Source organism: Panthera tigris, chromosome B2 (genome assembly GCF_018350195.1).
Source record: "Panthera tigris isolate Pti1 chromosome B2, P.tigris_Pti1_mat1.1, whole genome shotgun sequence".
Classification (NCBI taxonomy): Eukaryota; Metazoa; Chordata; class Mammalia; order Carnivora; family Felidae; genus Panthera; species Panthera tigris.
This window is the reverse complement of record NC_056664.1, coordinates 106,605,308-106,617,373: the sequence shown is the minus strand read 5'-3', so window position 1 is coordinate 106,617,373 and position 12,066 is coordinate 106,605,308. Positions and strand designations below refer to the sequence as shown.

General features: G+C 35.5%; 1 protein-coding gene and 1 non-coding gene across 4 annotated transcripts in view; both read left to right on the top strand.

Annotated features, from left to right (window-relative positions):
* The window catches only part of FAM184A (family with sequence similarity 184 member A), a 122,280-nt gene that overhangs the window by 107,606 nt on the left and 2,608 nt on the right, over nt 1-12,066 (top strand). For all 3 annotated transcript variants that reach the window (XR_006217840.1, XM_042987087.1, XM_042987086.1), the window contains exons 14-16: nt 155-301; nt 7,272-7,389; nt 10,006-10,110. Coding sequence is in view for 2 of the 3 variants with exons in the window: in XM_042987087.1 (XP_042843021.1) it covers nt 155-301; nt 7,272-7,389; nt 10,006-10,110 (370 nt within the window). In the remaining variant the exon portion in view is untranslated. The remainder of the gene's footprint in view (nt 1-154; nt 302-7,271; nt 7,390-10,005; nt 10,111-12,066) is intronic.
* On the top strand, nt 9,431-9,537 carry LOC122238993. The gene has a single exon (XR_006218114.1). It is a non-coding gene; the product is annotated as a U6 spliceosomal RNA (small nuclear RNA).

The following is a 12,066-nucleotide window of genomic DNA, read 5'->3' as shown; positions in this document are numbered from 1 at the left end:
TAACAAACTCGAAGATAGGAGCAAAGTAAGTTATTTTAGGCTATTTCCATTAATTTTCTCTATATTATACATAAAACCATTTCAAATCTGTAGAATATAGAAAGTTTTGAAAGCTTGATTTCAGAATAACATTTTCTTAACCAAAAATAAACAGGTTGCATGAACAAGATTTAAACAAGAGACTTGAAAAAGAGCTGGATGTCATGACAGCAGACCACCTCAGAGAGAAAAATATCATGCGGGCAGATTTTAATAAGACTAACGAGCTACTCAAGGAAATAAATGCAGCTTTACAAGTGTCGTAAGTCATATTATATTAAAGAAAATTCGTATGTGGGACATAAACTGAGGAGACTGTGTCTAACCTCAGATTAGCTATTCTTTTTAAATCTAATTAAGGGATACTTAAAAAAGAAAACATAAGTGCTATATTCCAGATGGTAATTGCAGTATGATATTTTACTTAATGAGCATAAGGCAATTGAATGATTGTTTCTCAGCTGCCACTGTTCTGGTTCTGCTAGGACAGTCCTTGCCTAAAGCCTGTCCCTCAGGATCTTGAACCGACATGCCATGGTGAAAACTCCAAAGATGTCCATTATATAATATTAAATACAAAGGGCATATTGTGGCCCAAAGGAATATTATGATCCTATACATAAACTAATAATACATATTTTATATACAAATATCAAAAAATCTTGAAAAACAAATACAGAATTTTAATGACAGTACTTCCATCTAGAGAATGGATTACAGGGTATTGGAGGTGGGGAAGAGCAAAAACTATAAAAATATTTTATACTCTACAGAGAGACTGTTGGAATTCATACAAACATTTAATATTGATTTGAAAAATTAGTGCAAGTTAAACATCACAGATAGTTACTATTCATACATAGTAACTCCAGTATTGTTAAAACCAAGATTTATCACTGTTGCCTAATGTTTTAAGAAAGTATTTAATAGCTTTTCTCTTTTCTCCACATTTCTAAACTCTTATAGCCAATGTGCAAATAACATTCACTCCATCTCTGTGCCCTAAACCCTGGTCCAACTTAAATTATTTTAGAATTAATTAATCTACTCTAAACTGCTGCGGCTGCAAATGGTTTATTCACCTTTAGTCTATCTTCTTCCAGTCAATTTAAAATGCTGAATAAAAATATGTAAATATCTCCACATAGTTCAGTAAAGTCAAAATAGTGACTAATCCCGTTAACCTTAGTCTCAAAGTGAAACTTAAACTCCTAGTGTCACTGTGCCTTATTCACCTGTGTCCACCACACTGACAGTTTCCTTCTGAGATTCTGTTATGTTTCCTCTACAGTCTAGAATAATCTGTTGTTACTACCCGATTACCTATCCCCATCTAAATATCTCCTCACATTTTATTCATTTAACTGATTAAGCTTCATAGTTGCTATTACGTATATGTAACATATACAACCACATTCACTTCAGCTGAAACAAAAAACAGACCCCAGTTGTTGGCATTTACTTCAGTGGTGGCTTCTGAAGTGAGGTACTCTGCAATGGACACACAGGATTTTCGCATTAGTAGGCACTTGAATGTTTCCTGAATGCATTTTTTGAGAATTCTAACATTTATCACATTATGAAGTTATACTTGAAATGATGAGGAGACCTGTGAGATCATTTTCCCAGTCACGATGATTTCTGGTGTTTCCTGGTTTTGGAGGTAATATTTAAATCCTTTTGAGCTACAGTAAGAGCTCAGGTATCTTCCATGTAGAAGAGTGCATCCATCACCTTAGGCATTTTGCAAAAATTAGTTACAGTAAACCCCACTTTTGGCTTTCCCTTCTCCTGGCCTCAGTGTTACTCATTGGGCAGAGGCTGAAATCCTGGTATCTCCCTCTTCACAGTCTGAAAAAACATGCTCACAAAAATAACCTGTGTCTATCCGTGTGTCCTGTCTCCTTAGGAATGTTAATTTACAAAGATTAAAGATTTGTTTCTACTTTATTCTGTTTTATAGGGTTTTACACATTAGGAATTTTCAGTAGATAGTAAATAACTTAGTTTTGCTAATTATGGTAATTTTTAATTGAATTAGTATTACTCATGAGTCAAATATTTTATCTGCTTTTCTAGGTCTACCATTTGTTTTATACTTCAGCTAGATCCATGTTAACCAACTGTATTTCTTTTTCCACCAGAAAAAGACTAGTTGCTATCATACAACTAGTCTCTAGTTTAGGTATTTACTCTTTTAGTTGAAACCAAACACACACACAAATAAATGTATTTAGACCAGGGCTGCCCAGATTTGTCTACGATAACGAAAATGTCCTGTATCTGCTCTGCCCAGTACGGTTGTTACTAGCCACAATGGCTGTTGACCATTTGAATTGTGGCTAGTGCCACCAAGGAATTGAATTTTTAATTTCATTTTAATTAATTTAAATGTAAATAGCCACATATGGACTAGTGGCTACCATATTGGGAAAGCACAGTTTCTTGTTTTTGTTTTTTTGAGAGAGACAGAGACAGACAGAGTTTGCAAGCAGGGGAGGGATAGAGACAGAGGGAAACACAGGATCCGAAGCAGGCTTCAGGCTCTGAGCTGTTGGCACAGAACCCAATGCGACACTCGAACTCACAAATCGCAAGATCATCATGACCTGAGCCAAAGTCAGACAATTAACCAACTGAGCCACCCAGGCACCCCTGGAAAGCACAATTTTAGACAGTTGAGATATTTCTGCCTTATATCCTTAAATGCAGCCTGCTTGGATCTGCTGAATGCCTTCATCAGTGGTGGTGAGCAGGGAGACTGCATTCCAGGTTAAGGAGCTGGGGGGACAACATTTGAACTATTCTTAGCCTATTGCAAAGGACTACGGACACCTTACTGAAGTTCCTAATCAACTGCATGCTAACTTTAAGTCTTTGAAATTGGAAAAGCCCTGTGGAATCATAGAAGTGGGTGGTAGTGGAAGGGCTGCAGCATTATGGGTCAGGCTGAAGCCTGAAGTGGAAGGGCCTCTCGAGCAGCTGGAAGCTTTATTTCTGTTCCTGCCCCAAACCCTGTTTGGACTTCAGGGAAGAGGGGAATGGAAATTTAAAGAATGGAAAGGTACCCTCTAAACATTGTAGAAATGGTGATGAGTTCTGTAGTTATGGAATGATTACTAGAAAACCCCCTCTCTAGTGCTAGGTACTCAAGTCTTAGATTTTCTGATATTCTATAGAAACTGTTTTATTTTCCTGAGTGGGATAGTAGTAAAACCCTTGTGTCTAATATGTCATAGTTTTTGTTTGTTTTAGAAACAAATGAGAGAATGGCTGTTTTAAAGAACTTTAAGCCAAATCTAAATCTATATAGAATGTGGATGGGGTCATGACATCTTTATTATGCAAAAAGGGGAGTTCAGAGATTATTATTGATTGTCTAAGTTTACATTAACTTCTCACTGTACTGAATCAAAAAGAGTTTCTTCTTGGGGGAAGCAGAGTTTTCTGTATGGGGCCTTTAAGTAGGTAAGTAATCCCTAATTGAAAAAACACTCCACCATATTGGAATTACCACTCTTTAAAAGTTGTTGATAAAAGAGTTCTTTTATCTATACTACTCTAATCATCTTTTGTTGTTGTTGTTTGATTTTTAAATTACCATTCAGGTTGTGTTCATAAGTTTTGTGAGGTAAGGAGATAGTAGTCTGTGCCCATAAATTATGGGGAAAGAAAGGTTCAACATTAAACTTCTTCAATTATTGTATTTCCTTTCCTTAAACTGTAGAGAAGGATGGTATAATAGAGTTTATTTTTATATAGTTAAGATTCTAAAATATATGTGTGCCAATACTGTTTGGCCTATAATCTCAATTTGCTGACTTTGTCAATTATTTTTATAAAGCATAGGAGTACTGCCACCTTGAAAAGTTTTTTATATGTTTTATACAGATTTTTTATGTATTCATATTTTTGGTTTGTGTTGTTCATGAACCCTAGACATTGACCTATATATTCTCAGAGCCAAAAAAAATCAGGGCATGCATGCCTGGGGAGAATCCAACAGTGACCTAATTAGTAATTATATATGTTTTAATTCTGTTTTCTCTAGTATTTTTTTAATTTTTAAAAAAACTTTTAATATGAAATTTATTGTCAAATTGGTTTCCATACAACACCCAGTGCTCCTCCCAACAGGTGCCCTCCTCAATGCCCATCACCCACCCTCCCACCCCCCATCAACCCTCAGTTTATTCTCAGTTTTTAAGAGTCTCTTATGGTTTGGCTCTCTCCCTTAACTTTTTTTTCCCCTTTCTCCTCCCCCATAGTCTTCTGTTCTCAGTATTACTTTTAATGTGAATCTGTATTTTGAGTAAAAGACTATACAAACTTGTACATTTCCCCTCAAGGCAGTGTTTCCCAGGCTTTATTAACCTTTCAGAATTTGGTCATTTCTGGCTACCAGCTACCTTTGATACGGTTTTCATATTTTTAATTGACTCATTATAACTTAAAAAATTTAACAGGAAAACTTGATTATTTCTGCAGTAAAACCATTATCACTACTGAAAAATCGTATCCATTTTTCTTTTTTTTTTTAAACGTTTATTTTTGAGAGACAGAGTGTGAGCAGGGGAGGGGCAGAGAGAGGGGGAGACACAGAATCAGAAGCAGGCTCCAGGCTCTGAGCTGTCAGCACAGAGCCCAACAGGGGGCTTGAACCCACAAACCATGACCTGAGCTGAAGTTGGATGCTCAACCAACTGAGCCACCTAGGTGCCCCGTATCCATTTTTCTAAATAGAAGTTAGGCTGGGGCACCTGGATGGCTCACTTGGTCAAGCATCCTTACCATTCTTGTGGGTTCTTGAGTTTGAGCCCCACATTGGGCTCCATGCTGTGACAGTGCAGAGCTGTTTGGCCCTCCCCCACCCATTCTGTCTGTCTGTCTGTCTCTCTCTCTCAAAATAAATAAACTTTAAAAATAAGTAAATAAATAGAAGCTAGGCTGTAATTATACAAATGTAAATTCTGTGAAAATACCACAATGTTATTAGATCCTAGCTAGCTATTTGATGCTGCAGGCCTGCCCAAGTGGTATGAAGTAGGGTAATAAGCATATGTTATAAAGGCCATTTAAGATACATAGAACAAAACTGTGACTTTTTTCCTTCTTGTGACCAGAAAGATTAAAGGAGAATAAACTAAGATCATTTCCTGTACCACCAGTTGTTCACACCTAGTCTTTAGGAAGCAGTGCTGGCCTAGAGGTCACAGGGGCAACTGAAGAAAGAGATTGTTGACCAGCGTTGGCTTGAAATGGATCAGAGTAACACCGAGGGTTCTTCCTGTTAGAATTTTGAAAGACTTGGTAATTCTGGAAATATATTTGCAAGTTAAATCTAGATCATTTTACTTGTTCTCTCCTTTAATGCTTTCCCATTTATATTTATATGAATGGTTTCTTCAATTTAATCAATTATTTTTTCCCTTTAATATCCAGGTATCTTTTAAAAGGTGTGTGTGTGTGTGTGTGTGTGTGTGAGAGAGAGAGAGAGAGAGAGAGAGAGAGAGAGAGAGAGAGAGAGAGAGAAAGTCATTTTGTGGAGAGGATTAACTGATGACCGTTTTGTAGGTAAAGCATGCTTAACCTAAATGAGAACTTACACTAGAATTGAGGCTCAGAGCAAAAAAGATGGGTCACGGGTTGTAAGTGATTTAGACTCACTTTTCCTTAACTTCTCATTGTACTAGAACTAAAATAATAGACATAATAGTTTTATTTTTTTTAATTTTGTTCTGTTTTGGGGTTTTTTTTCCATAATAGTTTTAAATAAGGTGTTAAGTTGAGTTTTTTAGTGACCATTTACTGCCAAGTATTCTTGTTTAGCTGCAGGAAGCAGTTCAAAAATCTTGTATTTTGTGTTTAATGATAAAGTTCTACAGTGACATCTTGTGGCTACTCCAGTGTTAAACCCAATGCCTTTTTCCTTGACTGGATTATTGTTTCTCAAGCTTCTTAAAACTGTTGCCCTTAAAACACCGTATCACTATAAAATGCAAGTCCCTTTATGTGAGCCCAGTGAAATCACATCTTTCACTCAGTCTGCATGGTCACAAAAGAACAAAAGTAAAGACAGTGAAACTAACCTCAAACTGAACTGACAAAGACCAACTGATTCTGAGACTGCCCCTTCCTAACCCCACACTTCCCTTCACCCACACACCTCCCTAAACCCTCTAGATTAGAACTTTAGCTTGGAGTGAGTTAGTGTAGGAGTTTACTAAAATTCCTAAAGTACACAGAGATTCTTGTACTCCTTTAGAATTAGGGGGTGGGAGTAGATCACAGAATCCTAGAAGACAGATTGTCTACAAGTTATTCAGTATTTGTTGAGTGAATAAGTTTTTCTGTGTGTCTTCATCCACCATGATTTTATTGAGCTTAATTTCTATCCTTTTATTTTCAAAGGAGTGAATTTTTAAGTCGTTCTACTAAAATTTTCTAAAATTGAAAGTACTTCTTCTGTAGCAGTTTCCATTTGCATCCTCTTCATTCTGCCTTGTCTTATATTTTTGGACCCTGCATGGTCTGTGGAGCCTCTGCTCATAAAGGGTGGCCTCTATCCTGGAGTCTTCAGTGGCATTCATTCCTGTTGCCTTCTCGTCTCATTCAGGGCAGAAAAAGGGAAAAATGAAATTATCTGATGTACCTTTTTTGGAGTGTAATGTATTAGCTGATAATACAGAATTTTTAAGTTGAGTTTCCCATAAACCGGAAAAGAATGATGTTATTATATGTGTCCTTTGTTTCCCTTTCCTCTGTATCTTTTCTTGTCCCTTGTCCCTTTTCGATATGTTACCAATCCTTATGTCATCACACAGGAGTATAATTTTGGTAAGTTCTCCTGATAGTGAGCCTACAATTCCAGCATCAAACCTGTATTTAGAGGTATTATTCAATATATCATTTCTTCTACAGAACTTACCTCACCTCATCCCCACACACTGTTGAATGACTTACAATGAGTGAATTCTTCCAAAAGTAACCTGCAAAGTCTTTAATAAACATCCTCTACCCTGTAGAGCCTTTAATAAGGCTATTTAATAAGATATTTTAGCTTTAATAGCTTTAATAAGCTATTGAGGCAACCATGTTATTCTGAAAAGTTTTAAGGAAAAAAGTTTGGTTTTAAATTTTGTATGTGTTCAGCTGGACTATTTTGAAAACTGCAGGTATTAAAAAGGATGTGTCTGAGTCCTATCAATGAACTAAAGGTTTCTTGTTTTCAGACTAGAAGAAATGGAAGAAAAATATCTAATGAGAGAATCAAAACCAGAAGATATACAGATGATTACAGAATTAAAAGCCATGCTTACAGAAAGAGACCAAGTCATAAAGAAACTAATTGTAAGATTTGTGGGGGGAGGGGGAGGTTGTAACCATGTTAGTAATCAATAGACTGGGTTGGCAAAACATGGAAAAGTATTAAGTAATGCTAAGTGAAAATTGAAAGTATAAACTATATGCATTGTGATTGAAAGTTTATTAAAATGTTCATGAATTAAGAAATACAAAGTAATTAAAAATTTTAAATTTGGTATTAGGGTAAAGGGATTGTGCTTCTTTTCAGTATTTTTTTAAGAGTCTTTTTTAGGACATATGTTTAAATAATATGTCATTGCCAATGTACAGTTAGTATACGTTTGAAGTTATATACAATGTACAGCTAATATACTATATGAACAATATGCATATTGTTCATGTAGAATTAGAGTTGGATAGGAAAGAAGAGTCAACACATGCATGCATCATCCTGTACCGTATACTTCCAGTTAGTCATGTTAACTTACCCTGATCCAAAGGGATATTCCATGGGAAAAGGGTTCCATTTTGTTAGGGTTCTAAGAAAGGCTTCAGGCTCTCTCTTAAGAGTCTCGGTCCAAACTGAGGTGTTAGGGTCTCTGACCAGTCCATCAGGGAAGAAAACACAGATTTAACAATAAATAGACTGCCTTCATTGAAGCTATTATTCTTCAAGAATAAGAAATACACAAATGTTTCATAATTCATGAAACATTTTAGAGTCTTCTGATCCATAATTAAAGTATTGTTTTTTACTATCACTAAAAAAGAAAAATCCTTCAGAGTAAAACTAAAAATAGAATGCTAATCACTCTATTGGCTCACTGATCTCTTCAACTGAAAACTATGGACATTAGCATGAAAAGAGAGCCTAGAAGCATTTATTTCTGAAGTCCTTTTTCTTTAACTTATCTATGTTAGCATCTAGGAAAGCTATCCTGTTGGCTGGGACTAGAAGTTCCTGCCAAAAGCAGCAGGTCATAGATTGGGGTTCATTATGGAGCCAGGAGCAGACATTGGCAAGATTTCCCAGGCATTGTGAACATGAGCACAGCCCTCATAGATTGCTTTGATCACCTTACATTCCACACATGAAGTTATTAGCAAATATATTAAGTATATTTCATCCATGGTAGAAACAGCTTTTCCAGTTCTTAGTGAGCATACGTCACAGATATAGTTGTATTTTATCCTCACAACAGGATAGGTATCAGACTTCAAAGAATAAAACAAACTCAAAGCAACACCTAGTTGGTGACAGACTAGGAATCCAGCTAAGGGTTGTTCTACATGCTTTCCACTATACCTTGATTCTGTGGACTCTGAAGTACGTGGGCTGAGATTAATGATACAAAAGGTAGTGGTAACTAAGAAGGGAATGAAGAATCTAGTTCTACTAGAGCACAGTCCTGCATTTCACACTCATGTATTTATTTCCTAAAGTTTAGTTGTTCAGTTGACATATACTGGTCATGCGAAAGGCAAAGATTTATCTCTATGTAGGTCACTGTTTCTCTGGTCAGTGATTACCATTGCTGTAATACAGCTGACCCTTGAATAATGCAGGGGTTAGGGACACCAACTCTGTGCACAGTTGAAAATCCACATATAACTGGATTCCCTCAAAACTGAATTACTAATAGACTACTGTTGACTGGAAGCCCTGCCGATACCAAAGTCAGTTAACACTTATTTTGTATATGTATCATTACTGTATTCTTATAATAAAGTAAGCTAGAAAGAAAAATGTCACTATGAAAATACATTTACAGTACTATACTGTATTTATATAAAAAAAAAATCAGTGTGTAAATGTACCCACACAGTTCAAACCTGTATTATTCAAAAGTTAACTGAACATTGAGGTTTCAGAGAGGAGATTAAGCAAGATGAAATGTATTTGCAGTACTGAAGATAATGCTGTATCAGTATCACCTTTATAGAAACAACAAAACCATGCACACAACTCCATGAATGTAAGTTAAGCATGTTCAAACTGCACAGCCTGCAGTTTGGAATAGAGATGGGACCAAGGAAACCATTTCGATCCAATCTTGAAGGGAAAAGTTATTAAAGGGTAGAGAAGGTGCTCGCTTCAGCAGCACATATACTAAAATTGGAACGATACAGAGAAGATTAGCATGGCCCCTGTGCAAGGATGACACGCAAATTCGTGAAGCGTTCCATATTTAAAAAAAAAAATAAAAAAGGGTAGAGAAGAGTCTCAAAGCATAGGGTATTGAAAGGTTTTGATAACCATCCCACCAGCAGTCCTTAAGACACTGGCAATCAGATTTAGAAACCTTTGAGGTGCCTGGGTAGCCAAATCGGTTAAGCGTCCAACTTTGGCTCAGGTCACAATCTCACGGTTTGTGAGTGAGCCTCGCGTGGGGCTCTGTGCTGACAGCTCAGAGCCTGGAGCCTGCTTCGGATTCTGTGCCTCCCTCTCTCCTGCCCCTCCCCTGCTCATGCTCGCTCTCTCTCTCTCTCTCTCTCTCTCTCAAAAATAAACATTAAAAAAATTTTTTTTAATCTTTGATGAACAAGGTATATAAATCTTCAGGTTTTATATTAAATTTTGAATGGAATGGCATTTATACATTACAGTTTTAAATTTTCAATAGAAAATGTCTAAGTGACGTTTATAATTCTTTTGCATAGGAGGATAATAAATTTTATCAGCTGGAATTAGTCAATCGAGAAACTAACTTCAACAAAATGTTTAACTCAAGCCCTTCTGTTGGTGTTATTAATCCATTGACTAAGGTATGTGCTATAAACACCATAAAATAGGGATGTAGTTTAAAACTTGCTTTAAAAATTTTAATATTTAGAGCAGCATAGGATAAAGCTTACAAACAATGTTTTCAATTTAATATTTAGGACTAAAATCTATGAATTCTTTATGTATACATTTTCACTGAACGAGGCTAATATTTTTGTTGAGAATTCTTATTCCTTAAAACATTTTATTAATTATAAACCCTTGGTTTCTACCATTTTGTTTTTCATATCTCCAAAGAAAACTAACTTTTAAATCTCCTCAGGATAATTTCTTGTCATTTTCTTGGTGTTCACTATTCTCTGTGGGATCCTAAAGGTACTCCAGCCCTGTAGACACAACAGCTCTCCCTAACGTAAAGCCTAAGGCCTGCCATCTTAATGGACCTTGCATTGGACATGTATTTTGTTGCCTACTAGTCTTTGGAAAAAGGCTTTACTTCTCTCAGTCTTAGGACCTCTCATGACAATTAAAATTGAAGATGACCCATTTTTTGGGCCATCTTTGTTACTCTCTTAGGACAGATAGAAGAGCCTTGTAGACAAATGAGATGGGCATGGCTAAGTCTTACACATCTTTGTACCCCAGCTTCCTGTGGCTCCCCTCATAGTGCTTTGGGTATAGTAGGTAATCAATAAATATTTGTTCAGTTGCAAACTTTATCACATATTCTATAAGCTACCACAGGTAAGTGAATAAAGCAAATAAGAATAAATAATTATATTGGCTTCACAGGAACTTATATATCTTCTGGAAGACATCAGTAATAGAAATAAAGTACTAGTGGTAAAGCTGTCTTTTGATTCAGATTTAATTAATTTGCCCATCATGCCTAATTTCTATTAGGCCCTTAGCCAGAAACTTTTGCTTTCAAAGCTCATAAAAATTTCTCTGTTAAGAACATGGGATTCTATCCTTCCTTCACAAGTTAAAGTGCTCCAAACTTTAAACTTAAACCTTTAACATAGAGTGACTTAAATGTTTTATGAAACAGAATGACTAAAGTAGGGAGGCATATAGCTTCAGAGCCTAAAATACTGCCTGGCACATTGAAGGTTCTCAGTAAATAACTGGTGAATGAATTAATATAGTTAGTTTCAGTTTTTAAGTCCATAATTTAGGGTGAAATAAGCTTTTAATTAGAGAGCAAGATTATGAGACTTGCTGAAACAAGATCATAAAAAGGAAAATATTTCTAATATATTTTGCGGAATTACAGTTTTAGCTATAAAACCATTACCGTAGAACTTTATAATAATACTTTTATAATAACACCAATAACACTTTTATAATAATAATATTTTTTATTTCTTCAAATAGTAACCTTAAATGGGTTTATTTAATGCCCTCTGGTGACCAGAACAAGAAAATGCACACATCTTTGTTAATTTTTGAATGACTTCACCTTTCACTAATATTGTGATTCTAGAAGATATCCTTTCTGTTTTCAGTTATGCTAAAGACTCTTTGTCAGAGACTCCATGACTGACAGAATATGACAGAGGGCAATCTGTAGATAGCAAGATCATTACTTTGTAAATAAAGGAAAAAGGCCAATTAGGCTTTTTTTTTTTTAAACACTCGAATCATTTTGCAGAAAAATAGTTCATAAATTTAACTAGTACACATTTAGTAAAAGATGGGAGTATTAAAAATATCTTGCAACTTGTGAATTTTTATTCTGCACAGCAAGATGAGTGCGAATAAAATAGAGACTTAATGATTTGTAAACTGATAGGTTTTGATACTCTGCGATTATATTCCTCTTGCTATCTGCTTTTAAAGACCAACTAGAAAATAAAAAAAGATGGATCACTTTTGTTTTATATCCTTTAAATGCTTTTAAAAGATTATGAGCCAATTAGTGATACTACCAACTGGGAAATGAGATTTAATTATGCAGACTTAATTTTCTCTCGTAAGGCAGCTTTGGGTCTTAA